The sequence below is a fragment of the Entelurus aequoreus genome, linkage group LG02 (assembly GCF_033978785.1).
Source record: "Entelurus aequoreus isolate RoL-2023_Sb linkage group LG02, RoL_Eaeq_v1.1, whole genome shotgun sequence".
Taxonomy (NCBI): Eukaryota; Metazoa; Chordata; class Actinopteri; order Syngnathiformes; family Syngnathidae; genus Entelurus; species Entelurus aequoreus.
Genome location: NC_084732.1, coordinates 31,231,958 through 31,253,267, shown reverse-complemented (window position 1 = coordinate 31,253,267; position 21,310 = coordinate 31,231,958). Strand labels below are relative to the sequence as shown.

Sequence of the window (21,310 nt, the reverse complement as noted above, 5' to 3'; positions counted from 1 at the left end):
ACAAAGCAATCTCCTTTTAATTTGTTAATTTGACATTTTCTATCTCAATTTTGACTTTAGGTTTTAGTTGAACTAATGGCTAGAACTTATGGGATGCATTAAAAGTCTAAAATGTTAGGTGTGATACGTGATTGTCTGCAATGATCCCTTAATTAAAACATGAATATGTGAGCAAAATGAAAGACAAGAAAATACTGGTTGATATTTTATTTTACTGCAATAAATTCCATTAAATATGTCCTCTCGTGGCTCAGATAAAAAAAAAACTTCAATATGAATTTACAAAAATGACTTAGAATTAATGTCCCATTGCAAAAAGTGATCATTGCAGCTGTCCAAGTGGAAAACATTCACTTCTATACCTAATTAAATACATTTTTCCACTGATTAGTGTTCAATTCACATTTACTTTTGATGGCCGATGATTAAACGAGCTTCATTCAGTATGTTAACTGCAGATGCCTGATGAATGTAATCAGTAGGTAGCAATGGTTACCAACATGTTTTTCCTTCACGTCTGCTGTGAAGTCAAGATGACGCTCTTCGATTGACGCACAGTCCAAACCACAGAGCAATCCCTTAGATGACGTCGGTTCCCCAAAAAAGATTCAAACTGGCTGAGGTCCTCCGTTGGAGAAGCGACACTGCATGTAAGTCTCCTTCGAAGGCGTGTAGCCAAATTTTTGGTAGAAGCCCACATTGTTGGGTCCACATTCCAGTGTGATTTTATAGCAGTGCAGTTTTTTGCTGAGTAGGGTAAGTGTGGTGACTAACCTGAGGAGAAAGAGAAGGAAAATTGGGAGAAATCCAGAAAGTCTTCTACCAGTACAAAGAGCTGTCAGAAATACTCTGAAAGCTGACCATTTCACTAGCAGGGGGTACTATACACCATCAATCAATACTACAATTAATAAATGTGCTAGGACATTTTTGTTCTAACAACGGTTAGATTCTTGACCATTGCCTTAAACACCTGTTAAGCGTTAGTCCCAAGCCTGACTTCCTCCCAAATATTGAGACGAAGACAGAATCGTACAAGTGAAGTGAAGTGAATTACATTTATATAGCGCTTTTTCTCAAGTGACTCAAAGCGCTTTACATAGTGAAACCCAATATCTAAGTTACATTCAAACCAGTGTGGGTGGCACTGGGAGCAGGTGGGTAAAGTGTCTTGCCCAAGGACACAACGGCAGTGACTAGGATGGCGGAAGCGGGGATCGAACCTGCAACCCTCAAGTTGCTGGCACGGCCGCTCTACCAACCGAGCTATACCGCCCCAAAAAAACTGAAAACATTTTGCTCATAATAAATGTAAGTGCAATTACTTTGTTCCATCCTTTTGTCAACTAAAAAAATAACCGAGGACATGGCCTCAGTGTCCTCAACCGTAGTCACGGCCATGATAGGACATACACACAAAGATTTGAACTGGCTCTTCATGTTGCTGTGTGATCATTCTCACACTTTCACATTGTGTACGTTTGTCACTGCTTCTTCTGCAAAGTAGTTACTGGGAAGCTCATGTAACGTGTCACTGATTAACTGGGAACAAATCCTTAGCAATGTGATGGGACACCACTTTTCCTTCCATGTGGAACTCAGGAAAAATACGTTAGCAGTGATCTTTGTGGGTTTTGGCTGCTGGGGCCGTTTTAGCGTGCAGCTTCACACACACGCACAGTTTTAAGGTGGTGAAAAAATGTTGGCTTTTACTCACCGGTTCCTCCAACTTGATGACTGAGTGTGTGAGCAAAGTTAAGTTTATTTCCAACATGCTATACAGATGCACGAAAATGTTACTCAAGTTTGATTGACTTTAGATCATGGGTGTCAAACTCATTTTAGATGGGGGGCCGAACTGGTAAAATCACAGCACGATAACTTAAAAATAAAGAATTCTTCAGATTGTTTTCTTTGTTTAAAAATAGAACAGGCACATTCTGAAAATGCACAAATCATAATGTTGTTGGGTTCTTTTTACACTTACATGTTAATAGTGTTCCATCTTTATGTGTCCTTATTTATACTTTCTGAATAAATTATGTGATAATGTTCATCTGTCAACTCATTGGTGTTCATTTTCAATCTATAAAGATAAAAAAATATCAAAATCAAATTACAGGATGTTATTTATGTAGTTTGCTAATTTTCCTCGACTGATGTACTAACGTGGTTTATTTTTTATTTTTTTTTACATATGTAGCATCATCTACAAAGATACAAAGGATTGCTATTGCAACATCTAGTGGACACATTTAGAACTGCAGTTTCTTTCATTCAAAAATTTCAGCTCATTTTTATACTTAGCAAACTCATCCCGCGGGCCGGATGAAACTTGTTCGCGGGCCTGATCCGGCCCTTTGGCCTTACGTTTGACACCCCTGCTTTCGATGGATTCATTTTAAGAGCAAAATGTAAATTAAAGGGTCAAAATCCATATTTGCACATGTGCCCTCCTTTTTTTCCCTTCTTTTTAAAAAAAATACTCGTATGACCTTTTTCTAGTCGCAAATGCCAGTAAAATGCTGGTACAGTACGGCCCTGCAATGTAAAATACATTAAATTTAACTGAAGACTTGATGGCGGGGACGAGGGTAGAGGTGTCCTTGTACTTTACTACAAGTTATTTCTTGGATTCAACAGTGATTCTGGCCTTTTCTTTATCAAACATGATGGCATCTGCAACTTTCTTTGGCTCCATGGTGGATTATTTTGCAGTGGTACTCAATTAAAAAAAAAAGCATAAACTATCTGAAAGCTTACTTGGCTAACACACATTTGAAAGTTCCGACACGAAGAAAGGAGACAATTGTTCATTGTTTTGAGTGCGTTCTATGAACAAAACCACATGCATAATCAAGACGATTAAAAGTATTCTCTGGTGGAAATCTATCCGGTCTAATGGTACGCACGAAAGCTGATTAATTACACACAATGTCTGGATGTAAGATAATGGAGGCGTCAAATTTTTATGTCAAAATCGAATCATACGATAATTGGAGCGTAGTAGGCACCTAATGAGGTGGGGTATTTATTTGTTACATATTTACTGATCAGAAATGCAGTATGGGCAGAGGTAATAAACACGGCTTTCTTTGGAGGGGGAAGGGACTAACAGAATTGTACTCACAGTTTTCCAAGCTGTTTTCCTCTGCAAACGTCACTGACCACCACCTCCTCCACTCGGCCTCTCTGCACACAAACCCACAAAGAGAGCCTACTCGCATCTTTGCCTCCACTTCGCATGTTCTCTACCGCAAACACTGAACACGGCAACCTACCTTCGCACACGAATGAATGAATTTGTGCTCGGTGATCAGAGTGGCCGTGGCTACGATCTGCCCCAGATTTGTGTCCTCCACCACCAACACGTAGTAGTCGCCCGTTTTCTTCATGTGCTCAAACTTTCCTGAGAGACAACAAACGCAGAGATGGATTTGTATTCCTCCTAAGAGCTTGCATGGTTAGTCTCGTCGGCGTTGACTTACTTGTAAACTCCTCTGCGCAGACATCGCCTGTCTCGGATAGCTGAGACAAAACCTTAAAGAGTCCTGAAAGACACACGCTGAATGACTAACAAATTTTTGGGATCATAGGGCGCACCGGGTTATAAGGCGTACTGCCGATGAGCAGGTCTATTCTCATACAAAAGGTGCATTGAAGGAGTCATATTATGATTTTTTTCTACATTTAAAACACTTCCTTGTGGTGTAAATAACATGTAATGCTGGTTCTTTGCTCAAAATGTTGCATAGATTATGTTTTAACAGATCATCTTCAAGCTGCTGACTGTCTCTTTAAACCAGGGGTGTCCAAAGTGCGGCCCGGGGGCCATTTGCGGCCCGCAGCTAATCGTTTACCGGCCCCCCACACATTCTGCAAAAATTGCAAAAAAGATAGTATTGCAAAAAATTTAAAAAAAACATTTTAAAAAAGTGGAATGAGGTGAAATCTAACGAGAAAACGTTGCAATGTTGACACAAAGCTGCCATGCAGGCTGTTTTTTTTCTTTTGTCTTTGTTTATTTTTATTTTTTTTGCCATTGCTCGAAAAAAAAAGAAAAAAAATCTATGTTACAATGAATTATTACTTAAAAAAATGTCACTTTAAAATGTTTTATGTGGAAAAAATATTGCATATATTGTGTGGTTGCCATATAAAAACATCAAAGTTTTATTTGGCAAAAGAGCATAAAGCAAACAAAATAATAGTTTGAACGTAAAATCGACAGATATATCTGAAGTTGATCTCGTAATTTAAGTGTGAAAAGTAAAAAAAAAACTAATAAAAGTGTATCACTTTATGAGTGGGGGACCTTTTGGATCCCAAATATATTTAGTGGGATTTTATTTAACTTTTCACTGTGATTACTCAAAAATATTAAAGAATTCAAATCAATGGTGTCCTGCATTATTGATCTTTTAGGGCTCTAATTACTAAATACTGCATATTTCAGTTTTACTATAAAAAACAAAGTTGTCTTTGACAGAAAAAGCATAAAACCTGTTGTTTTTTTTAATTGATATCAACCTGAAGTTGATATAGAGATATACTGTAAAAATGTTTATAATAATTTGACTTATTTTTAACATTTTAATGACTGAGACCCTTGACTGGTCCCCGGGAGACCTAAAGGTTAAAAAAAAAAATCTATACATTTTGTTATGGTTTGAAAATGGAAAATATCAAAATGGCCCCTGTATGCTTACATTTTTCCATGTGTGGCCCTCAGTGGAAGAAGTTTGGACACCCCTGCTTTAAACCATACCTGTCTCTGGGTATCACTAATAAGCCAGAGTTCTTAGAACACAGATTTCTTGCCGGGACATATGGTACAATACAATCAGCAAGATAGGATGGAGCTAGACCGTGTAGTATTTTATACGTAAGTACCGTTAGTAAAACCTTAAAAGTCACATCTTAAGTGCACAGGAAGCCAGTGCAGGTGAGCCAGTATAGGCGTAATATGATCAAACTTTCTTGTTCTTGTCAAAAGTCTAGCTGCCGCATTTTGTACCAACTGTAATCTTTTAATGCTAGACATAGGGAGACCCGAAAATAATATGTTACAGTAATCGAGACGAGACGTAACGAACGAATGAATAATGATCTCGGCGTCGCTGGTGAAAAAAATGGGACAGATTTTAGCGATATTACGGACATGAAAGAAGGCCGTTTTAGTAACACTCTTAATGTGTGCCTCAGACGAGAGAGTTGGGTCGAAGATAATACCCAGATTCTTTACTGAGTCACTTTGTATAATTGTTTGGTTGTCAAATGTTAAGGTGGTATTATTAAATAAGTGTCGGTGTCTAGCAGGACCATACTTGCCAACCTTGAGACCCCCAATATCGGGAGGTGGGGGGTAGGGGGTGGGGGTGGGCGTGGTTATTTACAGCTACAATTCACCAACTCGAGTATTTCATACATACACATATATACACATACACACACACATATATATTATATATATATATTTATTTACATAGGCAAAAAAAATAAAAAATACTTGAATTTCAGTGTTCCGGTGGCTATCCATTAGATGGCAGTATTGTCCTGTTTAACTTCTCCGTTCATGATGAGTATATCATTTCGGCCACCGTGTTCAATGGAGAAGTATGTTCTACATATTTACAGGCAACATACCCATTCCCCTTCGAACTGTCCTGGATGAACTGAAATTCTTGTTTCCATTCGTTTTGGAACTTGCAAGCGTATTTCTTCATCTTGCTCGTCGACGGCGCCACCATGTCTGTAATCTCGTTCTTCTGCTTCGTCTCCTTGTTGTGTGCGCAGTTGTGCACTCTACTCTCTAAAAGCCCTAGATGTTATGACGTCATTGGGCAGGCAAGCTGTTTATATTGTGGGAAAGCGGACATGAGAACAGGCTGTCCCCACTCAGTCTCAGGTCCGCATTGAGCTGGAGGGGGCGTGGCCTCCAGCTCCAGCTGAATACCGGGAGTTTGTCGGGAGAAAATCTCTGCCGGGAGGTTGTCGGGAGAGGCGCTGAATAGCGGGATTCTCCCGCTAAAAACGGGAGGGTTGGCAAGTATGAGCAGGACCGATAATCAGCATTTCCGTTTTCTTAGCGTTAAGATGCAAAAAGTTAGCGGACATTAGTTTAGTTTAGTTTATTATTATTCTTCTTCGGTCAATGGTCAACAAAATATACAAACAGTTGTACATTCATATATTGAAAAAGAAAATGTTGCAGACCGAAAGGGTTTAGGCTGAAGTTGAACACTTATTGCGCCTAACCCTATAAACAATGTCAAGTACAAGATGAACTTCTGAAAATTATGAAATGTCCTTTGTACAACATATTATAAATACACATTGTACACAACATAAATACAGTTCAATTATATACATAGTAAAGGCACGTGAAATATCCTTGTACACGTGTTAAACCTTTGCACCAATTATATACTATATACAAACAATTATACTTCCATTATTATTTATATCTCACATTTAGTTTTTAATTAACATTGATCATAGTATTAACTACAGTGTTGATTCAAGAGTGATATATTTTTTCAAGACATCCATTGTTTAATTTCATTAAGACACGCCTCCAGCTGACTACAATCCGGCGTGTTGGTCAGCTTTAGGGGCATGTAGAGTTGAGTGTCATCAGCATAACAGTGAAAGCTAACACCGTATTTGCGTATGATGTCACCCAGCGGCAGCATGTAAATGCTGAAGAGTACAGGGCCAAGAACCGAACCCTGGGGAACTCCACACGTTACCTTAACATACTCCGAGGTCACATCGTTATGGGAGACGCACTGCATCATGTCAGTAGGATAGGAGTTAAACCAAGACAAGGCTAAGTCTGACATACCAATACATGTTTTGATACATGCTAATGCAATATTATGATCGACGGTATCGAAAGCAGCGCTCAGATCAAGAAGCAGCAACATAGATGACGCATCAGCATCCATCAATGGTCATTTTTGCGAGGGCTGTCTCCGTAGAGCAGGGGTCACCAACCTTTTTGAAACCAAGAGCTACTTCTTGGGTAGTGATTAATGCGCAGGGCTACCAGTTTGATACACACTTAAATAAATTGCCAGAAATAGCCAATTTGCTCAATTTACCTTTAACTCTATGTTATTATTAATAATTAATGATATTTACACTTAATTGAACGATTTAAAAGAGGAGAAAACATGAAAAAAATGACAATTAAATTTTGAAACATATTTTATCTTCAATTTCGACTCTTTAAAATTCAAAATTCAACCGAAAAAAAGAAGAGAAAACTTAAAAAAAAAGATTTTATGGAACATCATTAGTAATTTTTCCTGATTAAGATTAATTTTAGAATTTTGATGACATGTTTTAAATAGGTTAAAATCCAATTTACACTTTGTTAGAATATATAACAAATTGGACCAAGCTATATTTCTAACAAAGACAAATCATTATTTCTTCTAGATTTTCCAGAACAAAAATTCTAAAATAAATTCAAAAGACTTTGAAATAAGATTTAAATTTGATTCTACAGATTTTCTAGATTTGCTAGAATAATTGTTTTGAATTTTAATCATAATAAGTTTGAAGAAATATTTCACAAATATTCTTCGTCGAAAAAACAGAAGCTAAAATGAAGAATTAAATTAAAATTTATTTATTATTCTTTACAATAAAAAAAAAAATGTACTTGAACATTGATTTAAATTGTCAGGAAAGAAGAGGAAGGAATTTAAAAGGTAAAAAGGTATATGTGTTTAAAAATCCTAAAATCATTTTTAAGGTTGTATTTTTTCTCTAAAATTGTCTTTCTGAAAGTTATAAGAAGCAAAGTAAAAAAAATTAATGAATGTATTTAAACAAGTGAAGACCAAGTCTTTAAAATATTTTCTTGGATTTTCAAATTCTATCTGAGTTTTGTCTCTCTTAGAATTAAAAATGTCGGGCAAAGCGAGACCAGCTTGCTAGTAAATAAATACAATTTAAAAAATAGAGGCAGCTCACTGGTAAGTGCTGCTATTTGAACTATTTTTATAACAGGCCGGCGGGCTACTCATCTGGTCCTTACGGGCTACCTGGTGCCCACGGGCACCGCACCGCGTTGGTGACCCCTGCCGTAGAGTGATTTGCCCTGAAACCGGATTGAAAAGGTTCACAGAGATTGTTAGACGCTAAGTGTTCATTTAGCTGCTGTGCAACCATTTTTTCAAGGATTTTCGAAATAAAGGGAAGGTGGTTTACCATGAGGTCAGGATCAAGGTTAGGTCTTTTGAACAGAGGATGAATAACCGCTTTTTTGAATGCCAGGCGAACAGTACCAGAGGAAAGTGATAAGTTTATAATATTTAGCACTGATGGTCCTAATATTACAAAAAGCTCCTTGATAAGTTCCTCAGGAAGCGGGTTAAGTACACGTTTGTTTTATCCCATTTACAAGCCGCAAGAGTTCCTCTAGTGTTATTTCATCAAAAGAAAGAGATTATTTTGGAGGGCAATATCCGTCGTACATATATTCGTATCTGCATTAATAGATCCCAGTTGTAGCTGGGACGCGTTGTCTTAAATCTCCTTTCTAATGCGGTCAATTGTCTTAGTAAAGAAATGCATAAAGTCATCAGCCAAGTGGGTGGAGCTACTGGGAGGAGTCCCTTGTTGTGTTAGCGATGCTACTGTACTGAAGGAATATTTACGATCGTTTTTATTGAGGTGGATGAGATTGGAGTAGTATTAGTTTTAGCTAAGGTAAGCGCGTGTTTATAAGTTATTAAACTATCACTCCATGCTTGATGGAAAACCTCAAGTTTAGTCGCACGCCATTTGCGTTCCAGCTTTCTACATGATAGTTTAAGAGCTCTGGTTTCTTCTGTGAACCGCCTTTTAGGGGCCTTTTTTTAGCGTTAGCTGTGCTATACTATCAATGGCGTTGCGCAGGGCATCATTAAAGTTGTTAATGAGGTCATCAATAGAGCCCACATAATGGTGCCATTACTGAGGGCAGTAGACCAGCAAGAGTCGTACGTGTGGCAGCATTAATGCTGTGGCTGCTAAAGCATTGGTTATTACAAACCCCGTTTCCATATGAGTTGGGAAATAGTGTTAGATGTAAATATAAACGGAATACAATGATTTGCAAATCCTTTTCAACCCATATTCAATTGAATGCACTACAAAGACAAGATATTTGATAGTCAAACTCATAAACTTTTTTTTTTTTTGCAAATAATAATTAACTTACAATTTCATGGCAGCAACACGTGCCAAAGTAGTTGAGAAGGGCATGTTCACCACTGTGTTACATGGCCTTTCCTTTTAACAACACACAGTAAACATTTGGGAACTGAGGAGACACATTTTTTAAGCTTCTCAGGTGGAATTATTTCCCATTCTTGCTTGATGTACAGCTTAAGTTGTTCAACAGTCCGGGGGTCTCCGTTGTGGTATTTTAGGCTTCATAATGTGCCACACATTTTCAATGGGAGACAGGTCTAGACTACAGGCAGGCCAGTCTAGTACCCGCACTCTTTTACTATGAAGCCACGTTGATGTAACACGTGGCTTGGCATTGTCTTGCTGAAATAAGCAGGGGTGTCCATGGTAACGTTGCTTGGATGGCAACATATGTTGCTCCAAAACCTGTATGTACCTTTCAGCATTAATGGCGCCTTCACAGATGTGTAAGTTACCCATGTCTTGGGCACTAATACACCCCCATACCATCACAGATGCTGGCTTTTCAACTTTGCGCCTATAACAATACGGATGGTTCTTTTCCTCTTTGGTCCGGAGGACACGACGTCCACAGTTTCCAAAAACAATTTGAAATGTGGACTCGTCAGACCACAGAACACTTTTCCACTTTGTATCAGTCCATCTTAGATGAGCTCAGGCCCAGCGAAGCCGACGGCGTTTCTGGGTGTTGTTGATAAACGGTTTTCGCCTTGCATAAGAGAGTTTTAACTTGCACTTACAGATGTAGCGACCAACTGTAGTTACTGACAGTGGGTTTCGGAAGTGTTCCTGAGCCCATGTGGTGATATCCTTTACACACTGATGTCGCTTGTTGATGCAGTACAGCCTGAGGGATCGAAGGTCACGGGCTTAGCTGCTTACGTGCAGTGATTTCTCCAGATTCTCTGAAACCTTTGATGATATTACGGACCGTAGATGGTGAAATCCCTAAATTCCTTGCAATAGCTGGTTGAGAAAGGTTTTTCTTAAACTGTTCAACAATTTGCTCACGCATTTGTTGACAAAGTGGTGACCCTCGTCCCATCCTTGTTTGTGAATGACTTAGCATTTCATAAAATCTACTTTTATACCCAATCATGGCACCCACCTGTTCCCAATTTGCCTGTTCACCTGTGGGATGTTCCAAATAAATGTTTGATGAGCATTCCTCAACTTTATCAGTATTTATTGCCACCTTTCCCAACTTCTTTGTCACGTGTTGCTGGTATCAAATTCTAAAATTAATGATTTTTTGCAAAAAAAAAATGTTTATCAGTTTGAACATCAAATATGTTGTCTTTGTAGCATATTGAACTGAATATGGGTTGAAAATGATTTGCAAATAATTGTATTACGTTTATATTTACATCTAACACAATTTCTCAACTCATATGGAAACGGGGTTTGTAGAAAAATGTAAGAGTGAGCAAGTTGCAAACAACCCCTTTAATACATACATTATTACGCGCACCGGTTTATAAGACGCACCATCAATTTTTGAGATAATGAAAGGATTTTTAAGTGCGCCTTATACTCAGAGAAATATGGTAATCTTGGAGCATCTTCTGACACAGGACGTGCAGGCACAGTAGACGATACTACAGCTGAAGCATGTGTGAACTAGTTGTCTGTGAAGCAAATGAACGTGCCAACTAACCCCTGTTGAAGTCAGCGGTGCAGAGGGGCCTCAGCACCAGGCCCTGCCCCGGGTTGGAGGGGGAGATGAGAGGGGAGAAAGAGACGCTGCTGTCACTCCAGTCTAACTCCTGAAGCAGGGACGGCTCAAACAGCGGAATGTCGTCCAGCAGCATTGCACAACCTGGTCCTAGGAGACACACACACACTGCTTCTGAGTATTCAACAAATACTACGGATCATTTGTGTGTTTACAATCGAAACAGAAAATGATTTCACATCTATCCAGTGTGATCACAGTTTCAAAAGTATGCTTGTATTTTAAGGTGTGTTTGTTTTATGTCATGAAGAACCTTGACCTGTCAAACACAAATTATCTTGTCACTCCTGACTCTCAGGGTTCATTCAACTTCCTCAAAGTCAAATAAAAACACTTTGAAGAATATTATTTTTACTTTTTTTTTTACTATTTTACTAAATATTATTAAATATTGGGTATTTACTGGTATATGTGTATGTATACATATGTATGTTTGTGACAAAAATGTTTTATATGTTATTTTAATATATTACTAATAATCTTTATTTGAGACTAGTAAATCAATCATTGTATAGATAACGACAAGTAAGCGAGATAATTTATAAATAAGGGGTGGAGTAAATTAGTTTAGTTTCTTCCCACTCCTTTTTAGATATCCATTCATCCATTTACTACCGCTTGTCCCTATGAAACACCTAATCATTATGTAGGGTTATCATTTTTATGAGTTTTCATTCTGAAGTATTAGTTTCTAAATCTGGACTTTACTCTGTTATTAACATTGTTCTTTTAGAAATGACATATTTTGGTTTGTTTTGAACATGTCTGAAATAAACTACTACTACTATTATTTAAAAGGTAGTTAAAAATCTATTTAAGTGCGCATTCCACTAATATTCCATTACCATTAAGTGATATATTAATTATTTTTTATTACTTGTATTATCATATTTATTATTTTATTTCCAATGTCTCTGTTGCATCATGCCATTTGCTTATTTTAATTGTACTTTTTGTATTTTAACCATGGAAGCACTTCATGAGCTCTCTGTGAGAAGTGCTCGATAAATTAAATGTACTCATTGTGGATACAAACAAACACTTCAGTATCACACGACACATGGAAAGTGACAAATATGTCAAATATGTTTTTCCCCCTCAAAGAAAACAATAGAAATATAAAAGATCTGTTCCAGGGTTAAACTGTGGCCATAAGAAAACCGGTGCATGTTTTAAGTAACATTTGAAAACCCTTAACTGTCAAATACAGGTGCATTGGAGTAAATTAGAATATATTTGAAAAGTACAGTTGTACCTTAACTTAAGAGTGTTTTGAGATAAGAGCTGTCTAACAACTAATTGTTATGCTTTAAGTTGCAAGCATCCCCACCATTGGTTGGTGTAGGAAATGTCACAGTGAGATCCAACCAAACATCTGGTCTTAATCCCTACCATTAGCTTGTAGAAAGAGATCAACATAACCTAGTTTTCTAACCATGTGAAGGAAGAAAGTGAGTGGGAAGTACAGGGCTGAAAAGAAGTGGACTATATTCATTAAATCAAAGAAAGATATCAAGAACATGACCGAGCATGTCGCAAACTTGGCAAAGCAATTTAAGCGTACCAATACTAGTCTGCACCGTACTGAAGCAGAATGAGTTTAACATCAGCCAATAATGGTCAAATAATATTTAAATGGTGGACATTTATCCATAAAAATATGGAGAAGCTACTAAAGGTGTGTTTGACAAAGAGGCAGCTGGAAAGAGATACAGTGGAAGTCCACTCTCCAAGGTAAATACTGTACAATATTACATTTATAAAACCACTGTAGTACACTCTATTGCAGACCTGGGCATTCTGCGGCCCACATCCGGCCCTTTGTGCGTCCCTGTCCGGCCCGCGTGAGGCCAATTATAAATTACAAAATAAATTTTTAAAAGTATCTATGTCGAGTGTGCAATACAACGGTGCTGCTTTTGTTTTGAAAATCGTTATTTGTATTACTTCCGTGCGGACGTATGCGTGTGCGTGATTGTGAGTGAATGTGAACAGCTGCTGTAAAGTTGAAAAAACATCTATGTCGTGCGCGCAATACAACTGTGCTGCTTTTATTTTGAAAAGTATTATTTAATTGAAATATTGTTGATGTGGCCCTCCAGCAGTGCTCGGGTTGCTCATGCGGCCCCCGGTAAAAATTAATTGCCCACCCCTGCTCTATTGTATTGTTTTTATACAACATGTATTATCTAAAAATGTGTTTTTCTTTGATTTAAGATACAGGTGTTCCGTGTGTTCCATCACAGAACCAATTAATCTCCTAAATTGAGGTACTACTGTAGTTTAAATAGTAAAACTAATGAATGTGCGTGTGGATGTACGAACTTTGAGTGTGTAAATATGTACTGTATTTATTTGTATATGTATGTGGGAGCGTAGGTACCTATGTATGTCTGTATGTATGTGTGTGAGTATATGTGAATTTGCATGTACAATACGTTTGACTCCCAGTGTGTGCGGGAGCCAGAGTACGGCCCCAGCCTCCCAGAGAACCCATCCCACAAACAGTAGGTGTGGTGCCCAGGGAACCAGGGGCCACCGCCCCCACGCAGCCAAGCCGGACAGCGACAGGAACCCCAGAGCCTGGCCCACCGTGCCGCCCACAAGGGCCAGCAGCAGGCCGCAGACAGACGCACCCGGCAGAGGACAAGGCACGAGAAAAACAAGGGGCAGCCAGACCCCAAGCCAGCGGGAGACCACACCCCACACGGACAGAAAGGCGGGACGCCCCGCCCGAGGGGCCCGGAGACCCCCCGCAACCGGACGGGAAGACCGCCCCCGCCCCACCGGCAACAGGGCCCCCCACGGGCCCCCCCCCACCCCCGGAGAGCGCGGCGAGGCCAGCCCACGGCCACCCCACCCAAGCGCCAGTTTTTCTCTCCAGGGGCTAAGAGGGCAAAAAGGGGGCAAAGAATTTTAAATAAATAGTTCAACCTAAAACACAAGCAACGATGGCAAAAATGTTTCATGTGCAAAAGGTGACAGATACAGCAACAGACAGCACTCATAAGCCTGCTAATAACCAGACAATACATCCAAAATGTGACAACAAATGTCTTTATCCATATGTATAATTAATGAAAATGGACAAGTATGCATTGGCAATATTGTTTCGGATCACAACATAACTTAAGAAAATATTAATACTGAAACTCAACCGCCAAAGCTTTTCATTTGGCCCGCCAAACATCACCCAAAAAGCCTTGATATAACCATTTAAACTAGGTTTGCTTGTGTATGCAGTACTCCCGCCACCCCGCAGGGGGGCAACGAATGTGTCACGATGAATCAGCAGTGACGTGAGTAGAAGACGACTACTCATTCAACCCTGAAAAAAAAATCTATGTAAGTAGATATTGTGTACAAAAATATTTAGTTTCGTATTGAAATTCCTAACTTTGTGATGTCTTTTGTGTTTCTGGTTGTGTTGTTTTTAGTCTGAGAATAACACATGTTAATACATGTAGCGCTTAATTTGACCAGTAGAGGGCGATTACGTTACACCTTAGGTTTAATTGTTATGAGTCACAAACCAGTACATTGTTCGCAATGTTTGATGTGATGTATGTAGAGGTTTAATTTCTATATGCGTAAACATATGTAGTTGTGTGAATGTATTAACACTAAACCTATTGTTTTCATGTAAAATACACAATGGACGCTATACTTTTGTAGCGTTTATTTCATATTTATATTTTCAGTCTTACAATCCTCAATGAAAAAGGGGATAAAGAAATAAAACTGAGGAAGGAAAATAATTCAAAAGAAAGAACATCAATCCCCAACAAAACTTCTGGAGCTTCTGTTTCTTCATACTGTTAAATCGCTGCTCACGCTGGAAACGAGTAGCGAGGGCAGAATAATGAATTTATTGACAGTGTAGTGTGAAAACCAATGTGTATACTTTGTAAATAAGTGAACTAAGTCTCAAAGGAATATGACCTGCGGAGGCACTTTCTGACAAGACACCCACATTTTCAAATGTCCGGCCCCTGAGTCTTTGGACTCCTAACACTGTGGCCCTCTTCATTATGTAGTTGAATAGCCCTGGCCTGTAAGCTACAAAGTACACCCGCATTGCCGTGCAAACAGCTTGTGTCTAATGATTTGGCTCACAACATCATAACCTCAGAAATAAAATGAATAATTACATTAACAACATAGGCTGTAGTGTTCACACACACACTAATTATTCGGATCACAAAACCAAAGCTGGGGAAGAATGTCCATATAAGAAGAGGAAGAAATAGGGGGAGAGAAAAAGACAAAGAGAACAGGATCCGATTTCCAGACATGTAATTTTCTTTTCATTCTCTTTTCCTTTCCTGCAACAACTGTGATGCGTTACATTTGTACCAAAGATTGCGGCTAGTTTAACCCATTTTTATTGCTAACAATGCCAATTGGTAATAATGAGCGCTCTTGATTTGGCCACAGAAAGATGGACCCAGCCCTGTGATAGGCTTAGCAAATATGGACTTGCAGAGACGATTGGCTGCCACGAAGCTGTCCCGTTTTGAGAGCGGTTCTTTTCACATGGCGCCATTTTGACTATATATGGATAATCCACTGATGTCACAAGTGAGACGTCCCAAATAAGGAAAATTACAAAAAGCTCCTTTTGAGGAAGTATAAAGGAAGGCAAGATTGTTTCATAAATATCTTCGCAATGCCTCGATTGTTGGATTTCACATTTTAGGGAATTATGCAAATCCCAAAAACACAACAGCAGGTTCCTTTCGCATAGTAGGGCCCTAAAATGCTGGGGGTCTCAACTGAGGCTAAACAGATTTGTGACGGGGCTATAGCCCCCTCAAGCCCCGGTTTAGCACCGTCAATAGCAAAAGTTTGGCTGTGTAAAAGAGCATATTGTTAATTGTAACACAATTGTAAAAAGACTGTTGGTACTGTAAAACTAAAAACATACAACAACTATAAGACAGTCCACACGTATGGATGGGTATGGTACGGAATAAGTGACATGAAAATAAGCCAAAAAAAACCAAAGAAAAAGCAAATATAGATGCTATCTTAACTGAGCTTTTACGAGATAAGCGGACGTCTTAACTACAGTATTTAAGTAGTGGTTCTAACTCCAAGTATTTAATGAATTCAAGGAAGTAGGAACACTGTGACTTAGTGTAATGATGATATTTAACAAGCCAGTGTGTCAGACAATATACAGTATATGACTCATAAAATCCTTCTTGTCTTCTTTACAGGGTTTGGTCCATGTCCCAGACCAGGATAAGGGCCCCTCCCACTAGGACGCATTCAACACGAATGACGCCAGCAAACATGAACCTTTGGCAAATATTTCTATAGCAACAGGACACACTAGTCACACTTTATTTTTCGCTTGTCTCCAAGCTACCAGCAAGGACACTCGACAGGCAATTTGTCATTTAAGATACAGCCTGATAAGTCTAAAGCAATTGAACATAATCACACCTGCTGTAATTTATCCCATAAAAATGATGATTATTATGAAGGCTACTGGATGTAATCTCCACTTCCCAGACATTCAAACAATAAAGTGAGGCTTTTCTACTGGAGAGTTTAGGTCAAAACATGAACAAGCGACTAACATTTTTACAGCCGATTTCTAACAGCAGCAGAACAGTCACACGGGATCTTTCACGAGTGTTTATGCCCTGCGGTGTATCAAACAACTGAGCACTCTTGTCATCCATCCATCAATCCATATTGGACATTTTATCAGGAAAAAACACAGAGGCTATATCATCCCTACAAGCCTGTTTCGCAGGTTTCCCTGCTCGTCAGGGGATTTTATAATCATCATCAAACATTTATTTGGAACATCCCACAGGTGAACAAGCAAATTGGGAACAGGTGGGTGCCATGATTGGGTATAAAAGCAGATTCCATGAAATGCTCAGTCATTCACAAACAAGGATGGGGCGAGGGTCACCACTTTGTCAACAAATGCGTGAGCAAATTGTTGAACAGTTTAAGAAAAACCTTTCTCAACCAGCTATCGCAAGGAATCTAGGGATTTTACCATCTACGGTTCGTAATATCATCAAAGGGTTCAGAGAATCTGGAGAAATCACTGCACGTAAGCGGCTAAGCCCGTGACCTTCGATCCCTCAGGCTGTACTGCATCAACAAGCGACATCAGTGTGTAAAGGATATCACCACATGGGCTAAGGAACACTTCAGAAACCCACTGTCAGTAACTACAGTTGGTCGCTCCATCTGTAAGTGCAAGTTAAAACTCTCCTATGCAAGGCAAAAACCGTTTATCAACAACACCCAGAAACGCTGTCGGCTTCGCTGGGCCTGAGCACATCTAAGATGGACTGATGCAAAGTGGAAAAGTGTTCTGTGGTCTGACAAGTCCACATTTCAAATTGTTTTTGGAAACTGTGGACGTCGTGTCCTCCGGACCAAAGAGGAAAACAACCATCAGGATTGTTATAGGCGCAAAGTTGAAAAGCCAGCATCTGTGATGGTATGGGGGTGTATTAGTGCCCAAGACATGGGTAACTTACACATCTGTGAAGGCACCATTAATGCTGAAAGGTACATACAGGTTTTGGAGCAACATATGTTGCCATCCAAGCAACGTTACCATGGACGCCCCTGCTTATTTCAGCAAGACAATGCCAAGCCACGTGTGTTACATCAACGTGGCTTCATAGTACAAGAGTGCGGGTACTAGACTGGCCTGCCTGTAGTCCAAACCTGTCTCCCATTGAAAATGTGTGGCGCATTATGAAGCCTAAAACACCACAACGGAGACCCCCGGACTGTTGAACTTAAGCTGTACATCAAGCAAGAATGGGAAAGAATTCCACCTGAGAAGCTTAAAAAATGTGTCTCCTCAGTTCCCAAACGTTTACTGAGTGTTGTTAAAAGGAAAGGCCATGTAACACAGTGGTGAACATGCCCCTTCCCAACTACTTTGGCACATATTGCAGCAATGAAATTTTAAGTTATTGATTATTTGCAAAAAAAAAATAAAGTTTATGAGTTTGAACATCAAATATCTTGTATTTGTAGTGCATTCAATTGAATATGGGTTGAAAAGGATTTGCAAAACATTGTATTCCGTTTATATTTACATCTAACACAATTTCCCAACTCATATGGAAACAGGGTTTGTATTATTTGCAGATGATAGCACTGCGTTTTGTTCAAGAGAGAACACACAAAAGCTAAGTTGTTGGGGACAAGTGTTGTAAATTAGCTTTGGCTACAAACACTATGATGCATACATTGGATAACTGTTTCAGATGTCTATGTTTTTGTATCTGTCCCTATTTCAAATAAACCTCTATACATACATACATACATACATACATACATACATACATACATACATACATACATACATACATACATACATACATACATACATACATATATATATATATATATATATATATATATATAATTCAATTAATAACAGAAGAAAGGAACAAATTAAAAATATGGTTTGACAAAAACATACTATCTTTGAATCTCAGTAAAACTAAAATAATGCTATTTGGTAACAGTAGAAGGGAAAGTGAAACAAAAATACAAATAGACAGAGTAAATATGGAAAGGGTAAAAGAAAACACATTTTTGGGCGTAATAATAGATGATAAAATGAACTGAAAATCTCATGTAAAAAATATACAACAAAGTAGCAAGAAACACGTCAATAATGAATAAAGCTAAACATGTTCTGGACCAAAAATAATCTCATTATTCTTTACTGCTCACTAGTGTTACCATATCGGAGTTATTGTGGAAACAACTACAAATGTGCGCTTCATTCACTAACGGTGTTACAAAAAAGATCAATTAGAATAATACATAATGTTGGTTGTAGAGAACATACAAACCCTTTAATTAATGAATCACAAATATCAAAATGCAACAATTTGGTGCATTTGCAAACAGCTAAAATGATGTACAGAGCAAACTATAACCTGCTACCCAAGAATGTACAACAATTATTCTCGACAAAAGAGGAGAAACATAACCTATGGGGATAATCTAATTCAAAACATTTGTACCTTTAGCATATCTGTATGTAGAATTAAATTATGGAATGGAATAACCAAAGAAATCAAACAAAACACCAATATGATTCAGTTTAAGAGACTGTTCAAACTACAAGTGTTCACAAAGTACACAGAAGAACAATTATGATGAATATCTTGAACCCTTTTTTTTTGGAGCTAAAGATTATTTATGTATTACTTACTGTGGTATATTATTTATTTATTTATTCATTATGTATTCACTGTTCTGTTACAAAGAACAAGGAAATGGGATAAAATTGCAATGGTATGAAAAAAGGGTAGGATTAAATAAGATCAGCTTCTTCCTACTCCTTTTCGGACGTGCTGTAATGAAACACCTGGAAATATGTGATGCATTACATTGTATCGTAGGCATGTTGGAAATCAATTTAACTGAACTGAACATTTCCTTTCCTTTCTGCCTGGATGAATGAGGGGATTATAATTAGTACGAAGATACGTTTGAAATAAAAATGTTAACATTTAATATCAGATCGGTGCGGCGTCTTCAGTAATGCAGACGCTGTATCGATCCGTTGTGGTGAAGAAGGAGCTGAGCCGGAAGGCAAAGCTCTCAATTTACCGGTCGATCTACGTCACCATCCTCACTTATGGTCACGAGCTTTGGGTTATGACCGAAAGGACAAGATCACGGGTACAAGCGGCCGAAATGAGTTTCCTCCGCCCGGTGGCGGGGCTCTCCCTTAGAGATAGGGTGAGAAGCTCTGCCATCCGGGGGGAGCTCAAAGTAAAGCCGCCGCTCCTCCACATCGAGAGGAGTCAGATGAGGTGGTTCGGGCATCTGGTCAGGATGCCACACGAATGCCTCCCTAGGGAGGTGTTTAGGGCACGTCCGACCGGTATGAGGCCACGGGGAAGACCCAGGACACGTTGGGTAGACTATGTCTCCCGGCTGGCCTAGGAACGCCACGGGATCCCCAGGGAGGAGATGGACGAAGTGGCTGGGTAGAGGAAAGTCTGGGCTTCCCTGCTTAGGCTGCTGCCCCCGCGACCCGACCTCAGATAAGCAGAAGAAGATGGATGGATGGATGGAACATTTAATATATTTTCCCTAGCTCATATAGAAATATCAATAATTATCTATATCGACAAATAGTTTTCAGCCATATTGCCCAGCTCTAATATTGTTTGATATTTTTGTTTAGGACTAATGTTTACCAAAAATAACAAATATTAATCTACGCCCCTTCAAAAACTTAATAACTTGTATGTCCTGTTTGAGGGGTTAGGTAGCACTTTGGCAGCAAGTGCTGAGAAAAATAGAATAATAACAGTAACATCCATATAATTAGAGTTAAATAGTCTTCCACAAAGCAATACAATCCTGAGAAGCAGGTTTTAATTAATATTGCAACTTTCACTATATCAATCCGTTGGATTTGATTCAAATCCAACGGGGTGCAGCAATTTGTTTTCCCAAAGTTCAGCGATTTATTTGTACCGAAAGGTGATGATGCCCACTGGACAGCGTTTGTCAGATAAAAAATTATTTGTGGCAACAAAGTAGTGAAGCAAGAATTATAGAAGCAAACGTGTCACATCGTCAAGTGAAAGCACTTGTTGATTAAAAACATGTAACAACTTAACTACGTTAACAGGCTAGCCGGTTAGCTAAAGTACTTACCGGTAAAACAGCACAGAAGATCGGACCTCAGGGTTGAAATCTCGGGATTAAATAAAACATGTGCTGGTCAAAGTCTTTTAAAAGTTTTCCAGTCGACGGAGAGACATATTTCACTTCCAGAATGAAGCATAGTTTTAAATGGCCTGAGCCACACCGCCCTGGGTGTTGGGTCAGATTTGTGACGTGGCGCACTTCCGGGTTGTTGTCGTATTGGCGCTCCCAGATGACGTCATTCAATTAGTTTCAACCCGCTTGTTTCATGATGATCCATGACTTAGTTTCTTGTTAGATTATTATTAAAACATGTGTTTTACATGTTAAAACACTACTGTTATCATTTCAACACAACAAACTGTATTAAGTAAGCCTACGATATCCAATTGTGTAATGTACACATTACATTACAATTAAATTACGAGTTTACACAAAGGCAACACAAACTGCAGTACACTAAATCCAATTACCGCTGATAATTACAATATAGCATCCTGGACAATATTCATGACAAATGTGTGCTTTGTTTTAAAGATGTGCTATTTGGATTTACACTGTATGAATACAAATTTGAAAAGGAATTTTAACTTTGCAACCTCTATACTATTGACTAAGTTTTATATTCATAAATGTAAGTTTCTCAATTCCCGACCTGTTTTTTGTGCCTTTTAAAAAAGAATTAGAACT

General features: G+C 38.7%; 1 protein-coding gene across 1 annotated transcript; it reads right to left on the bottom strand.

The window, feature by feature from the left end:
• Positions 1–192: 192 nt before the first annotated feature.
• gnpnat1 (glucosamine-phosphate N-acetyltransferase 1) lies at positions 193–20,843 on the bottom strand. The gene is made up of 6 exons (XM_062025179.1): positions 20,630–20,843; positions 10,868–11,035; positions 3,489–3,551; positions 3,282–3,409; positions 3,131–3,192; positions 193–774 (listed from the first exon to the last, which is right to left on the bottom strand). Exons 2-6 carry the CDS (start codon positions 11,019–11,021, stop codon positions 609–611), a joined length of 573 nt encoding a protein of 190 aa, XP_061881163.1. The 5' UTR covers positions 11,022–11,035; positions 20,630–20,843; the 3' UTR covers positions 193–608.
• Between the last annotated feature and the right edge of the window lie 467 nt (positions 20,844–21,310).